Below are 17,615 nucleotides of genomic sequence, written 5' to 3'. Positions count from 1 at the left end.
GTGAGAGAATGCCTGAGGAATGAAGAATGAGTGTACTGGTGACAATCTTTAAGAACTAGGGAGATGTGCAGACCTGCAGTAACTACAGGGGAATTAAGTTGATCAGTCACACCATAAAGTTATGGGAAAGAGTAGTGGCTGAGAGAAGAGGTGACCATCACCAGTAGTATGGTTTCATGCCGAGAAAGAGCACCACAGACGCATTATTTGCTTTGGGAATGTTGATGGAGAAGTATAGAGAAGGTCAGAAGGAGTTGCATTGTGTGTTTGTGGATTTAGAGAAAGCATACGACAGGGTGCTGAGAGAGGAGTTGTGGTATTGTATGAGGAAGTCAGGTGTGTCAGAGAAGTATGTGAGGGTGGTGCAGGACATGTATGAGGACAGTTTGACACCAGTGAAGTGTGCAGTAGGAACGACAGACTGGTTCAAGGTGGAGGTTGGACTGCATCAAGGATTGGCTCTGAGCCCTTTCCTGTTTGCAGTGGTGATGGATACGTTGATGGACGAGGTCAGACAGAAGTCTCCATGGACTATGATGTTTGCGGATGAAACGATGTTGTATGGTTTAGAGACAGTAGCATTGAGTAAAAGACAGGAGATGGAGCTGGGGGTAGCAGAGCTAAAAATGTTGAGGTTTTAGTTGGGAGTGACGAGGATGGACAGGATTAGAAATTAGTTTATTAGAGGGACAGCGCATGTAGGTCGTTTTGGAGACAAGGTGAGGGAGGCGAGATTGAGATGTTTTAGACATGTGCAGAGGAGGGACATGGGGTATATTGGTTGGAGAACGCTGAGGATGGAGCCACCGGGAAGGATGAAAAGAGGAAGACCAAGGAGGAGGTTATGGATGTGGTGAAAGAAGACATGCAAGTCATTGATTTGAAAAAGACAGATGTAGAGGACAGAGGGGTATGGAGATGGATGATCCGCTGTGGCGACCCCTAATGGGAGAAGCCAAAAGAAGAAGAAGCAGAAGATGGTGTTTTAAATTACGTAAATCATCAGGAAACCAAATGGAGCTTTTGCTATGTTTCCACGCAGACAGTTAATAAGGTGATACCGAAGGAACTGTACGTCTTCCTACTTTCATACAGACTACAAAATCAGAGGATATTCATTTTCGATGTAAATTGATTTATTTAAAAATAGACATTTTAAGCTTTCTATACTTATATTTATTATGTCGGTAAGGCCAGTATTTACTGGGATTCAGGTTGTTAAATTTATTTGTCTGTGAAGAGAGACGACAGAGACAGCAGAGAGCAGACCCGGTTTCTTTTCCTTATTTTACAAAAGCACAGCATTTTGTTGTTATTCTGTGTATACAAATAAAAGTAGACACTTTACCAATTAGAATGATGTATTGCTCCTATCTGTACGATCAAAAAAAGGCTGTTATGAGACAAAAATGCCATGAAATGCGCCAGCGTGTTTGTTGAGGACACGAGGGTTAATTATGTGCATCATGGCGGATTTTGGTGCTAATTTGAGACTTGGCGCAACAGTAAAACAAATGTTTACTGATGGAAGTAAAGTAAATGAAGTTTTATATATATATATATATAATAAATAAATGTGTGTTGCATTGAAGGTTCCAATTTTGCCTCTTATATATTTATTTGTTTATATTTTTAATACAATTATTCAAACAGAAATGTGTGCTCTCTGTCTCATCCACATTAGACAAACTTATTGTTGCCTTCTGCCCTGCTCATTGTTGGCTTCGTAACTAGCCTACGTCTATGGTGTGTGAGAGCCAGGAAATGATACACCAGTGGTAGATTGAAAAAGCCGCTTGCAATGAAATGAAAAAGGTTGTTGGGCTGAAAATTGTGCTCAATGAGAAGAAAAAATATTGACATTTTACCAAATACATTCAAACTAAAGTATCGAGCCTGGAAATGTAAGAAGTAGAAAGGACAGATATTTGTGTAAAAAAAATTAATGAGTGAAAGAAAAAGTTGTCAGAAAAATAAATAGTGAAGTAAAGTACTGATAACAGAAAAATCTACTTAAGTACAGTAACAAAGTATTTGTACTTTGTTGCTTCCTGCCTCTGATATCCTCTGTGTTGTTCTTCATTTCCCAAAAATATGCCTACTGGCAACTCATATTTACTCATGGGTGTGAATATGTGTCTGCATGCTGCTCTGCATCGGACTGGTGTCTTCCCCAGATACATTTGCTCCTCTTGCCCAGAATGTGCTCTGGATCCATTGTGACCCTGACTGGGATAAAATGTTTAAGGAATTTAAAGATGAAAATCATCAATTCATGACAATCCTATATTGGATTAAAAAAGGCAGTAGTGATGCTGAGATTTTAAAAATTAAACCAGCTATGCCTGATTAATTAAGAATAGTGTAAAGTTAATAATCCACTGGCTAAATAATAAACTATCTGAGCTCCTCATCTCCTGTTTATTAATGGACGAAGAAAAGGGGGCTCAAAAACAGCTATATCAATACTTATACAAAGTGTTTATACAGTCAATGAGTCAGTTGTTTTTAGGATTAAATAATAAAGCCGCAAAAGAGTAGGGTATATGTAAATAAATATATTGCCATTTCAACTTATATTAGAAAAGTAAAGTTTAAATTGATTGTGCTGTTGTGCTATGTTAGCTTTGGTAGCTTAAACTCTGTGATGTTGGACTGTATTAGATTGTATGTATAACCGACAAAAAGATTTTAAGCCCATAATGATAATATGTTTATTATGTAAAGTCAAACAATAGACTCCTGATCTGAACTTTGCCAGTGTGCCCTGTAGAAGGTTACATGGCTTCCCTTTGAAAAAAAAATTATGTGGGTGTGTGAAAAAACAACAGCAGGAGTCATGTATATGTATGTATACAGCTTAGTCGTTTTGTGTGTGTGTGTGTGTGTGTGTGTGTGTGTGTGTGTGTGTGTGTGTGTGTGTATGTCTGGGCACTCTCACACAGTAGAGGATTAATCTGCAGCTTTAGCAGGAAAGAATCACTACTAATATTCAGTGAGGACAGAAACAACAACAAGGCAAAGCACACAAAGCTGCACTCACAACTCCGAATTGTGACTCAGAAAATCCTAGCAATCTGCCATGGAGAATTACCATGGCTTCTCCAAAATCCGTCCAAAAACTTTCAAACTTGGCTGCCAATGAGACGCATAGACACATTAGCAGCAGTATGTGTGTATGCTGGCAGGGTGAAGTGAGGTAAGGTGTGTGTCACCTTGGTCTCTGCTTTAGCCTGATGAAGCCAGATAATATGCCAGTGTGAAATATGAACTTGTGTTATCTGCATTATCAGTACAGAGATAGCAAAGGACATAGAAAGAAAGTGGCATGGATGAGAAAAAGATGTGTCAGAACAACCACAGTATCACTGTTAAACACAACACTAAGTTTACTTTGCAAATTCAACCAATTCAAACATGTATACAAAATATACATATTGTGGATGTTGTGTATAAATGTACCCATAATTCTAGCTAACAAAAGCATGTAGTTAGGCAGACTGGCTATGTGTGTCTTTTGTGTATGAGTTCCGTTATTATAATTTTTTCCCACGTTGCAAGCAGTATTACCAGGACATACTCAGAATCCACTGTGACTCTTCCTAAGTTAAAGTGTTAACTGAAGATGAATAAATGAATAATTTTGTTTCTGTACAGAACAATGATGCAGCAGATTACAACACTTTTGGTGGATTGACTACACTAAACTGCCTATTCTACAGGTGTGAACAAGTGTGTCTATGGGTTATGTGCATGTTGATTGTGCAGTGTGATAAACTGGTGTAATAGGGTGAATTCTTACACATTTTTTTTTCTGAGACAGGATCAGGGTGCACTGTGACCATGAGTGGATAAAGCAATCTGCCCTTATATAGATATTCATTGACATTTCTAACTGACTGTGTTTGTTAATACAGCTTCTTACCATTTCTATACTTTGGCAGTATCGTAACTGTATATGGCTATGTCAATAAGGTTTATTGGCTTGAACTGAAGTTAATCTAATTGAATAGAAGAAAGAGAGAGAGAGAGAGAGAGAGAGAGAGAGAGAGAGAGAGAGAGACTGTAAGTAAGACTGTGCATTTGTCTCCCCCTTTTGGTTAGTTGTGGTAAAGTAGCCAATGAAGGAGAAATCTTAAAAATTATTTACATTTTTAAGGGTGAACAAACGATCTTGAAAGGCAATAGTGTAATCCTTTTTTTGTAAGCATGTAGTTATAAAAGTTTGTCTTTTGTTATTTTTGTCTTAAGATGCAGTATGCTGTAGAAAGACATGGATAGATACAAAAATACACGTTACTAACTAATTCAGTTGGACCATAAGGATCACTGCTGTCCTGTAATATCCTGTCTACAGTAACTATTTTCTAATATTTTCTAAATTCCAGAATTGCAATATAGCCCTGTGTTGTCCTGTGATGAGAAAGAGAGAGAGAGAGAGAGAGAGAGAGAGAGAGCCTATGTCCCGGTTACTGACCCAAGGACAAGTTACTTTGTCATCAGGGTCTTTATCAACGCTTGGTCAACAAACCATCAACAAATTATTTGATATGTGACAGTATCTGTCACAACAGAGCCGTGTAGCACACCCCTGTCAGACAATTGATTCAGCCCTGCTCAGATGCTGGCCAGGATTTATAACATAATCCTTGGGTATTTTTTGTGTTCCACTCTCTCCCATAGCTCTACAATCCACTGCAGGGCATCTGGCCCTGTCACAGTAAGAGCACAGGAAAGCAGGCAAGCTACAAAAGAACATCATGCACCACTGGTCGGCCCTGACAGCTGCATTATTTCCCTAAATTTATTTCGACAGCCAGTTGGAATTTCTCCTCAATTTAATCAGTCAGTTCGATTCTTCATGTTGCAGTAGTTTTTTCTCTTATCACACAGCAGCACCCGCAGAGTTGGAGGTTGAAAGGAAGCATGCACTCGATAGGGAGCAAATGAAGCTAGCTGCTGAATTTTTAGATAGTATTAACCAGGAGTGCCTCGATGTCAGAGGATAATGTAAAACAGTGCAGAAAGGAGTGCTCCTGCTTTCCTTTTATTTTTGCATGAACTATACCTTGCATTTGGTGATGTATGAGCTCATATTGATACTCAAACCCGATCTAGAGCAATATCTATTTCAAAATCTCGTAGATCATAAATATATCTGTGTGCTGCACTTTGAGGTGATGTCATAAGCACACACTATTGCATCGCTTTTGCTGATCGAAGATTCTGAGTTTGTTGTTCTGGTTTGCATTACAGCTCAGGTAGGTTGAGCTGTTCCTACCTGACAGCAAGTCTTATGATGTGATATGAATTCTTTCCACCAAACAGTCAGTCATAATATGCTTTTCAAAATTCATGTCAAAACTGTGCTAGTTTGATATGCTGCCCAAATCCATATTTATGAGACTACAGATTTGAACCGGACAAACACTGTTTTCCAAGAAATAACACAACCGGTAGTTTTTAGTTTTTTTTATTTAAATATAAATGGTTGGAATATAAAACATAAAAAATTCCTATTTAAAGGTAATGCTCATAAAATAATTATATATTTAATGCTTCAATTATAAAACAGGGATTAAGGCTACACAGATACATGTTACAGACCTGGTTAAATGTTGTTCTTTAGCAGCAGGTAATTAACCATATCCATGATGTAGCAGAGACAAAAATGTCTTTCTTTTTCCCTATCATTAACTTACAAAGTTGAAGGCCAGCCACATTAAGTGTCTTCGCTAATTAACTTTCTGCTTTGTTGAACCAGCTCTCTAGTTCTATAAAGATTGCTAGCATGAGTATTGAATGAAGTATAAAGAATTGAGATATATATATATTTTTTTTTTCATATACTCAAAGAGAGTATATGAGGTTAAAATCTGTTTACACATTATGAAAATCTTTGCACAATAGTTAAACATTTTTAATGTTGCAAATAAGGATTCTAACAATCTATTTGTTAAATACCATTTATTAAATTGCAATGCAAATTATATTTAATAAATACAATATTAGGATTGCCCTAAATATCTAGTCTTTTTTTGTAATATTCACTACATTTCTAATCATTTGCACTTATCCGATTGAAAGAATTGGGGTAAACTGATTTATATGCGGATTTTGTTGTATTCTAGCTGTATACCTCCCCCTAGTGGCCATATTTTGTATATTTTAAAAGTTTCTTAACTCTCATATGCAGGGCCAGGTCAGTTCAAGTCAAACACGCTTTTACTCTCATTCCAACCATATACAACACAGTACACATTAAATTAAAACAAGATAACACAAAACACGAAACTGTCTAGGATGTGTTCAACATCTTGTGCAAAAACAACATAAGACAATGAGACAGTAAACATAGTGTCATTTGTGACACCAACCAGTGCAAAAGATGTGTAATAGTGCAAATGTATATATTGTACATACTGTTTTCTACTGTGTGTGTGTGTGTGTGTGTGTGTGTGTGTGTGTGTGTGTGTGTGTGTGTGTGTGTGAGATCAGCATGTACAGCATAACACAGTAGGCTTTCCTGGACCATATCCCCAAGTGAAGCTAAAGAAAGATCTCGCACGTGCACAACACTTAAAGGAAATTCAGACACACTGAGTTGTCAGATAAGGGAGCGGTTGAAAAGTGTTATTAACTACCTACTGCTTCAGGCAGTACATAAGCTTATTGGTTGGTTGTTTTATATGCAAAGTATGTAGGCATGGCCTTAAATAACACCCTCTAAAACCACGTGCCTTTATGTGAGTACATGTGGTGTCAAAAGAAGTGAGAACTTTAAACTCTGTCTGGAACTTCCTTGAAATTATGTAATATAGTGAAGGTTATATTGAGTGCTCTTAGATAACATCACAAATATTTGAAATATGAAGAAGGAAAAAGTGCATACGCTCGTAATTACTGATATGTACTATCTACTTGCTGTAAAATATTTGTGGCAGTTGTTTTATTAAAATAAATGAGTAAGCACAGGGTGACATAATAGTAGCAAATAATAGGTAGTGTTTATTCTGAGCTCTGAACTGTTATGGTCACAACTGATTTATAGGAATGGTTGATAATAATATACATTTTGTTTTAAGTACAAAGATTGAAAAGGTTTTTAGCAAATACTCAACAAAGTGTTTAAGTGTGAAGTAGACAGGTTGGGAGATGATAGGTGCTTAAAAACAGGGGTGAAATGGTTTTAACTAATTAGTGAATTGTAGCAATCAACAGATAGGTTAAAGATCTTTCTTCCAAATGACACTAAGATTAAATCAGTATCTAACAATATATAAGATCAACTTGAAGGCACATTTCATGTAGACAAATTTATGGCATAGCCTTAGCACAATAAATTGCGCTCACAGGATTCATTAATGGCCTTAGTATATAAAATTATAGCCACGCCTTCTAAACAAACTTTTGATATTGAAGGCATGTCACATGTCACACACAATGGGAGTTTTCAGTAGAATGAATGGCGCTAGTGAACATTAGCTTTGGCGGAGGACTGAATGCCCTCTGCTACTAGTATGAGTCATTTCCTCGAATTTTCAGGGCGTGAAAGAACATATTTCTCAGGTGTTAGTTCTTGCCAGCTAGGAGCCGCTTCCTCAACAAACTGTGACTATGCTGAAAGTCTAGGAATGATTTTTTTTCTGTAGTTATTAGACCATGACATTTCTGTGCTGCTTATTCAAGGACCATAACAGATATGCAAATATGTAGGAAATAATTGGAAATGGTTCTTTCTTTATTTTAAGAAAATACAGCTGAGAGGAGGCATTCACTTTCAAAATACAATTGTCCTACACTGTTATTGTACATTATATATATATATATATATATATATATATATATATATATATATATATATATATATATATATATATATATGCCACTCTTTCACAGAGTCTACAAGCAAACAACACATACATCTGCACAAACTGTGTGAATGTAAAATATACACACCCAAAGTAATTAACTCAGCTTTCTTAACTATGTGGCCAGGTATGAAGATCCTATTTACCTGTTAAGTATATAAACACACAGTATATATATTTTTTACAAATTTTTACAAATTGTATTATATATTTGGTTTTATTTATTTACTATTAATCATACATTATGCACTTTAGATAAGTAAAGATAAAGTTTAGATACATTAATGAACTTGCTGGGTATCCTCTTATAACCATCATCATAAATAGTCATTGAGGCCTATAAAACTATAACAGCAGTTAATGATCATGGTGTTCATCATGGATAATCTTACATCAGCACATCTAAAAAAAAACAAAGAAAGAAAGAAAAAAAAAAAGACTATATATATTTATATAGCGCCATATAACTGCTGTTATAGTTTTATTGTATAACATAACAATAACAATAATAGGAAAACCACCGACCACTTTTAATTTTTATTTATTGATAAATTAATTAATGTACATTACTTACTTTATCCTGGACAGGGATGTACTCGGCACAAGGCAGGTCTCAGATGGGATTTATTTTTAACAGATATGAACAATTTAGTGTAGTCACCCCACATACCCAAATGTTTTATGACAATAGGTAGAGTTTAAAAATTACAGATAATATTACTTTAATTATTTTAAAAAAATTAATTACTGTATAATCCCACAATTAGGATACTGAATTAGGCTTAGTAAAACATTTCCTTTGTCTGTTTTTAAATATGTCAGTTTACATTTTGTATTAGCAGGACAGTATAACAAAGCCCTTTTGTGAAATGTACCCAAATAAGGCAAAAATCAATGAAGATAGTTTACAAGAGTAGCAGAGCATGCAGTGGTGAGTATTTTGAATCATACAACAGCACAGGTTTAATTTACTTAATTTGACAATGCAGTTGAGGTTTAAAGCCTGAATCACAAGCCCAGCATTTGCAGCTTGGCAGTGATGAGATTTGAATTCACAACCTCCTGAACAAGTTCAACGTTTTAGCCACTGAGTTACCACCTCCCCATACCATACAAGGCCTATAGCACATTCAAGACTGCAAACATGTCCAGATGCTTTGTGTGCTGCACTAAAGGCATTAACCTGTTGCAAAATGGAGTACACAAACACCATGGTTTTCATTACTTATGTTTATGTACTGCTGCCCCACTTTTCCTCCTGTCACCATGTATGGCGTCCCAACCTCCAAGGTGCCAGCTGTTTGCCTGGCTTGGTCCTAGAACACAAGTGCTACCGAAAATAGTCTGTTTACTCATATATCAACACTGACCGTACACACCCTTTGAAGCTCACTGTTCATTCGAACCCTTGTTTATTTTGCATTAGGTCAGATATGTAAAAGGGAGAGCAGAAGTTGACAGGATTTGGTGACATATAACTAGTGGTAAAAGCAGAGTAAGTTAGGACTGCTGACTGCAGCATTTTTTAAAAGCTGCTATGTTTTCAGCAGCCAGTGTTCAGATTGGACAAGTGCCAAGAAGAGAGAGGGGGATGTCTCTGTGGTAAAAAAAAAAGAAAGAAATGCACGCGGGCTGAGGGCACTGAGTACACTGCTAAACACGTGCTCGCGCTGTCTACAATACAAACACAGCGTGGAGTGGGAGGAGCCCCATTTCTAGGAAATCCTAACCGACTGGAACAAATGTTATACCCACCCTAAAAAAACCTTCCTTCATTTCTCTTCCTTTCCTCGTACTATGTGATCCACTGCATTTGGTGCTCTAATAAAGATTTGTTTACTCCAGATCCTCAAGTGCGAGGTCACTTTTTAAAGCACACACTCAGACTCTCTAGCAAGATTATATTTCACATAAAACCAGACTGAATATATCTACACTTAATTATAGTGTATCCAACTGCAACTGCTTTAAAAGACAAACAACTTTCAGCCAACAATAAGAACGGTGGGACGTAGTTGGAATAACCACTTGTTATTATCCATTATGTACAATTTGTATGTAGAAAAGGAAAACAAATCACACGGAGATGACTGTGTATTCCCATTCCTCCGTGAGGATCAGGCTCTTTAAACTTCCACCACATGTCCAACACATTGAAAAGGGGACTAAGTAGATGTAAAAACTTGCAAATAAACAGCATAAAAATTATTATAACATGTGGACAGATTTAAACACACAATATCACACACTGCCAGGAGTAAAGAAATGTGACACCAAGCAGCTCACAGGGTCTGTGATTTATTTATTTTTTGTTACAGTGGTGAAAATCAATAACCACATCATTGTCAAAATTGTGTATTATTGAGTTGCTATGTAATGCTGAATTGAGTTGGTTTAATCCAAATCTGGGTGTCACTAGGTAGTTTTGGATGCGTCACAGTTCCAGGATCCTAAGCTCGGGTTACTGTCTATGTGGAGTTTCTGTGCATGTTCTCTCTGTGTCTGTGTGGGTTTCCTCGAGGTTTATCTATTTTCTTCCACCTCTGAAAATCATGTCTGTGAATTGACTGTTCTAAACAAACATTGCGTGTATGGTTTGTTGCAATGGACTGGTGTATTTGCACCACAATTTCATTGTTTTCAATGCCACACTGAAATGGAGGATGTGCTCACTGAATATAGATGAATTAATTATTTAAACATCAATAACTCAAAAATAAGTAGACCTTTAGTGTTGGTGGTGGTTGGGGGCTAAATATAAAAATAGCTCTATCCTGCCAAAAAGTTATTGTGCACATTTATTGATACTTCAGTTATAATCCTAAATTAAATCTGTGCTAAGATGGTCTTCAATATGCATTTAATAAGTTGAGAGAACAAAGGATGCAAAAGGTTTGTGAACCCCTGCTTTCTGGTAAAGAGTTAATGCATAAACAGACATAACAGACTCCCTGTGCTACTTTGAAAGCCTGTTTTAGTACTGCGCTAACTCACACTTGTCCTCCCCTCCCCCTCACACAAAACATTTACTGCCAAAGCACTCGATAATGGCCTATGAAAGTGGTGGCTACAATGATTAGAAAACCATCATACTTTTGGGTGCTACAGCCTTATGATCAAGAATCTATTCCAACTCACTCAACAAACAATTTGTGCCTTAATAATTTATTGATGCAATAATGTCCATTTAACCCACGACAACAAAACTGGATTGCCCCACTTGGCTTATGTTCCATACAAAGCAGGTCTCAAATTTCATTTTGAAATCAGTTACAACTTAATGATTAAACAAAAAAAAAAAAAAGATTAAATAAATAAAAATCATACCTGCCCTTCAAGGGCAGTACTGGTGTACTAAATGTTTTTATAAAGTACTTTCACAAAATTATTTATAATAAACTACTTTTACTTATAATGAACCACTCCATGTTTACTGAAGTTCCTTCAACAAGCACCTTTTCTTCGACTGAAGTACATTCAATTTCCATGACCAGAACAATTATTCAAATTCATAAAAAAATGCCACTGCCACACATATGTAGTACATTACTTATGAGTGCCTGCAATGTTTTAAAATGTCTACACATTCTACCGTGAAGATAAAATAGAAAAAAAACGACTTTCCTTCTTTCACACGGCTAGATATGTGTAAGAAATAAGCAAGCGAATCAGCATTCCAGTCATGGCAAGTTCCTCGCTGTTTGCATGATTCACACTTGTTAATGGATTATTTCCTTGGTTACTTGGCATAGGTTTGGCTTGTGCTCCTTTAAATACAGTGAAATATCTGACTCAACACAGAGATTCTTAAGCATAAATTAAAATGTTCTTAAATATATGTTTTTTTTCCTTGTATCTACCCATCTACTACATACTCTATATAATGACATAGGGAGTGTTGACATTTCACCCACAAACAACACATGCCAAAACACAATGTGCTTTACATGTGATACTACTCAACTGCATTCCAGAGAGTTTTGCAATATAAAGTTCATGAGCAGTGATGCCATATTTCCATTATTTTCAATAATCTAGTATAGACAACTTTCTGCAGTTATTTGAGAGCTAATATTAAAAGTATATAGCCAATAAACAAAACAATTCTACAGAGTTTCTACATTCATTGTCAGTGAACTAGACCAATAGACGGGATGACCTCAGTGTGAGAAACAGTACAGTGTGTCTTTGTTTTTCGTGAAGGACGGTACTGAGAAGCAGAACCCCCATGGCTGCGCTGATTACCAAGGCACGGTGCAACAGCACACCAACTGTTACCAGGTTGCTCCTGGGCTAAGCACCATGTTACAAACAAGCACAATCGATTGATTCATTATCCTGTTTACATTACACATCCTCAGGTATATCTAGTTTTAAAAACAGATAAAAACTGGAATATCTTGAATATTTGGATTTGCATATGTAGTTGCCATGTAGCTACTCTAAGTGCACTGCTTGGAATGTTACCCCCCCTAAGTGTGGTGCCATTTTAGATAATTTCAACAGATTTTGGAAGCCGGTAGTGTCAACAGCAATTTAGAGAATGCAGTTTCAGGAAATGATTAAAAAAACAGACATATAAAAGCTGATAATGAACAGAAATTTCCGGTATAATATGAACGCGTTGTTTATGATTTTGCCTGCAAATAGTCAGAGTTTCTTTACTCGATTTCATCATCGAAGTAAAAAAAAAAAAAAAGTAGTAATGTGTTATTGTATCACAGCTTAAACTTGTTAGAAAACTGGCAGGAAATATAGCTAAATAGAAACTGATCTGTGATAGTGTTTGAGTTCTGAAGAAACTCAGACCGATGCTCTGATCATCCAACAGGAAGGGGAAGTGGTGAAAGAGGTGGCATGGTAGCTTTTATAAATGATTTCATAATTTAAAACAATATTTTTCGCTTTGAGAATATAACAGTGTCTATTAAATATTGATTTGTTTCTTGAAGTGTATGCATGTTCATTTCCTTAATATTTTGACCAATAAGCTGAAAACAAATCCAATAGTTTCTGGTGTACAGATAAGTAAATAAATGTATTTATTTGGTGTTGATTCATATAATAAGATATTAACGTTAATATTCATGTTAATATCCTGCTAATACAGCCCCATGGCCCTATGTATACACCCTGCAATTTCATTTCTGTAATGCTATTTGGGTTTGAAGACGTAGGTAACACCCATTGCATCAAACATGGAGGTTCCTATATTTCAACTTTAAATAATACATTTACACCAATACAAAATAAGCCCTAGCCGATTAAATATAAGCATAAATCTAACAAGGATTTGGAAGATATTCGATTATAATTGAGGTCTTGTTTATGTTAGGCCATGCCGCAAATATTAAATTAGATCCATTCTCCCCTGGGCAAATGGTACGTTCCAGCGGTTGCGTCATTCATTGTTTACAAACCGAGCCTAGCGGCTGATTTTGGTCGGGCAGCGTGGTGGCCGCGGATACCGGTGAAGCGAAGCGCCCTGTGTTTTTGTTTCGACGGCAAATTCGCGTGGCGTTTGAACGATTCACCCGAAAATGCCTTGTCGAAAAGAGAACTACATCTTGCTGGAGCAGTCCGTGACGGTGGACTCTAAGGAGGTGGACGCGCTCGTGACGAAGATCGGCGAGGCGCTTCAGCTGCACAACAATAGCGCTACACAGCAGACCATGTCGCGTCTCCACGGGCTGAGCAGCACCAGCAACACCACCGCCACCATTAACGGCAGCAACAACGGCAGCAACAGCAACAAAGCCGCCAGCGCGCAGAAGAGAGCCGGCTGCTGTATACGCCTTCGCAATGGCCGGAAAGCGACCCGCGCGAGTCCCTACAACATCCCCGGTTCCAGTGACCAGGAGTGGGACCATTTCGCGGCGTGGAACCGAAAGGGACTCGACGGCACAGGAAACGAGGATGACCCCCACCAGCTCCTCCAGGAACTGATCCTCTCTGGGAACCTGATCAAAGAAGCGGTCAGGAGGCTTCAGTTTTCCTCCGAGACGCACCGCGATTTCTCCAAACAAATCGACTGAAAACATTAGTTGGGAGCCGGGGGACTAAAAACGCCGTGCTGGAGCCGGATCGCTGTCTGATCATCTCGGCTAGTTCAGCGAGTTCATGATGATATGTTTTTTGTTTGGGGTTCTTTTTGGAAGTGACAAGAAAAAACTGTAGCGGTATTTCAGCTGTTAGACAGCGCTTTTTCTTTTCTTTTTCTTTTTCAAAACATGACTGAACGGGATGAGTCTGAACACGCGGATTCACATTTAGGTGCATCTCTTTAAATTTTCCCCCACGAACAAATCGATCTGGGCAAATCATTATTATTTGTCCTGAACTCCACGCGTATTGTGTTCACATTGTGTTGTTGAAACGGTATTCCTGTTTTGCGGGCTAGTAGACCAAATGGTCGGTGCACCATGTTTAGGTAGCAAGTAAGTGGTTAGCATTGTGCCCTTGGCGTGCTACCTTTGTTTACAGTCTTTTGCTATCAGTAGCTTGTTATGGGGATGGGCCACTGGTACTTCATTACAAACACACACACACTCTCCCTTACTGAACAATAAGGTACTTCATTGTCTGTGTTTTGGACTTTCAGACTGTTTTCTACACCCACGTGGACTTCTCCATCGAGTTTCACTGGAAACACAGGAACTGTTGGGGATTTTTTTTTTTTTTTTTTTTTTATTACACACAGGAGAATGTCACTTATTTTTGTTGTTGTTGATGTATTAGTACAAGGAGAGGAGTGTGTGAGATGCGGAGATGTTCACATCAGACTCTGGTGCTTTTAAGAATTCCTGTATGGAGTTCGTTTGTTTCTCTGCTTTCTCTCGAAAATGTCTGTATGCTTCGTAACGAAGTCATTTTTACAGCCCTGACTTTTCAGGAGGTTTGGTCTATAATAAACACGGTGGATTTTTTTTTTTGCCATTTGCAGCGAATTGTGATTTATTCACTCACCAATGTTGTGCTGATAAACAAAAAACAAAAGTCCAATTTGGAAAGAGATAAGGGCTATCAAAGTGTATTTTCTGTCTACAGGGTACTTCTTAAATCCTTAATTTATAATGCACCATTTGTGTTGGGACACTATATTCACATTATTTGATAATATATATATAAAAAGTTACAAAAGATAAGGGTACTTTCCTACTGACAAGTAAGGGTGAAGTTTTTAATAACGGATTGTGTAATGATACTTTGGGGTGAAAAAGAGAGATGAGTGTTAGTTCTTACATAGGTCTGTACACATTCTCTGATCTTCAGGAGAATGCTGTGAATAGCCGACACGTAATATCTGTAGACTTATTGTTCCTTTAGTTCTCGGTAATAGAAGCATATTTTCTGAAATGCTGCCACGAGTGGAGCAACCAGCAGTCTACTTCCTCTATCACCCTTCCCCCCTACAGCTAGTTACTATGCATTGTATTATTACATCAGTTTCATTCGATCTGATCTTGTTTAACAGACATTATAACGAGTAAAAAAAAAAAATCATTTCCCATAAATGGTAAACACACCATTATATTCATTGTAAGTCTTTCTAATCACATTCTTTGATTAATTCCCTTCTTGGATATTGTATAAAAACCCTCACTGTCAGTTCAGGATCATTGTATAAAGTGACAGGGTTAAACATGAGCCAGGAATAAGCAGACATGATCTTCATCGTTTTACACATGTTGTTGATTCATTTATGTATGTTGGTGAATGTAAAGGTGTAGGCCTGTACTCTGGGAATTATTCTTTTGTAGGTTCTTAGTGAGACACAAATGTTTTTTTTTCTGGATTAATTCTTTAAATGTAGCCATAATTGCTTTACATTATGAGCTTTTTTAAAAGGCTGGGAGTTTATGACTGATTATGAAAAAAAAAACTTGAAATTGAACACATGCTTTATATGCTTAACCTTGCCTGAGCAGCTGCACCAATTCTTGCGCCAGATTGTAAATGATTTCACAATGTTCAGTTGCTTTTTTTTTCCACTTTTGTTTTCTTTCCCAACATCTAAATGCACACTTTGACAGTGCAAAGCTGCACACTGCTTTTAAATTGTGGGAAGCAGCTACAAAACTACAGAAGACTTAATACCAGTAAAATCCTTATGAATAACTGGAAATGGCGGTCTGCTCTTGGCACATCATATAAACCTCATGGCCAGATTAAATCTTAAAACTCATATGCTTGCAATTAAAGTGGGAAGTAGGACTGAGTCTTCATTATACTTTTACACAATTCTAGGGCATGTTTCAAAGAATTATTCTCAAAGTCTCAAGTCAAGAAGCTTTTATTGTCATTTTAACCATATATTTTTGGCACACTACAACAGTTTCTACAGAACACTGATGGTATTTAAAATGACATAGAGCTACATCAAAAGACATAGAGCTGGGACTGAAGTAAGTAGCCACATAAACTGCATTGTGTGCAACCTAGTGCAAACAGTGCAAGACAAAAGACAGGGTATGACAAATACACAAAACACGAAATAGCACCGCCAACACACCACTGTATAATGTTCATTCAGTATTTCGTTCTCCATCCGAAAAGTCTCTTAGATACAGTGATTTATAGTATATTGTCTTATGAATGTTTACCCAGAGCTAAAAAAAGCAGTGAAAGCTCACCAAGCCAAGACCTTAAAATGTCATGCTATAGCAGGAATACTCTCTGCCAAAATAAATTTACTGGACAGAAGAAAACACTTTTTCAGTTGTTAGTTTGGTGATGGTGGTGTAGAGCTCTGTTAAACACTGGTCTTAACAGTCCACATCCATTAACTCAGGAATGTTTTATTATAAGATCATATTTTTGTGTGATTTGCAGTAGCCCCTCTCTCTAAGAGGGTAGGTAGATCCTGTCTACTGCCTGTTTCTGTTATTAACTTTGTGTGTTTGTTTTTAATATCTTACAAATGTATTTATTTTTGTTATGGCTATGGATAAATACAATTTAATTATCTATATCCTTGTGATGAATCATCAGACTAATGTAAGTGCTTTTCATATTTCCAGTGGCTGATTTATTTCAGATTTCAGTGTGGGGAAGAGTGTGCTTTTTTCTTGAACACCATAGGTGCTAACTCAAAAGTGTTTTTTGTTCTGATGAAAATTTTTGTTCATGTGGTCAAAGTCACCCTAATCTAAGTATAGAACAATTTTTGACCTGGCACCTAATAATTTATGCGATAAAACTAATTATATATGTTTTAACTTGTATTTTTATAGTGAGTAGAGAAAATAATCATAAATTGTTTTTATTTATTTATTTATTTTAGCCACCGTCCTATATTCAATAATAATAGCCACAAATATGAGATATCAGTTTGGGGCAAGATGTCATGTGAGCCTATTATATAAACTGGGACATGAAATTTGCTTGGAAATCATGAACATGTGTAATCAGCTTCTGGATGTCTGACAGTAGTGTTAATTATAATCTACACCCCATCATAGTGACAAAGCAATACCCAGATTAGTGAGTTTCCAAAAGTTTTAAATTTATATTAAAAAAAAAAATAAAAAAGACAAATATTCAGTTTCTTTGCAGTGACACTTGAAATGTTGCTCAGGTGCACCCCTTCTTGTTGAGCTCCAGAGATCATGTGTGAACTTTGGAGAGACCTGCAGTAATTCACCCATCACTGCAACATTCCACTAATCTGAGCGACTGGACAGAAGCTTCTTTTCATTGCAAGACATATAAGTTTATACAGTGGATATACAAAGTCTACAAACT

At 37.0% G+C, this 17,615-nt stretch overlaps 1 protein-coding gene across 1 annotated transcript; it reads left to right on the top strand.

The window, feature by feature from the left end:
• The first annotated feature begins 13,288 nt into the window (after window positions 1-13,288).
• LOC124383769 (glycogen synthase kinase binding protein) lies at window positions 13,289-14,807 on the top strand. The gene has a single exon (XM_046846064.1). It carries the CDS (start codon window positions 13,412-13,414, stop codon window positions 13,904-13,906), a length of 495 nt encoding a protein of 164 aa, XP_046702020.1. The 5' UTR covers window positions 13,289-13,411; the 3' UTR covers window positions 13,907-14,807.
• Window positions 14,808-17,615: the final 2,808 nt, after the last annotated feature.

Source organism: Silurus meridionalis, chromosome 4, assembly GCF_014805685.1.
Source record: "Silurus meridionalis isolate SWU-2019-XX chromosome 4, ASM1480568v1, whole genome shotgun sequence".
Taxonomy (NCBI): domain Eukaryota; kingdom Metazoa; phylum Chordata; class Actinopteri; order Siluriformes; family Siluridae; genus Silurus; species Silurus meridionalis.
Note: the sequence above shows the minus strand (reverse complement) of the source record. Positions and strands in the feature narration are given on the sequence as shown.

Excerpts from the sequence above, each read along its gene's own strand:
- LOC124383769 (XM_046846064.1), top strand. The coding sequence starts at position 13,412 with ATGCCTTGTCGAAAAGAGAACTACATCTTGCTGGAGCAGTCCGTGACG.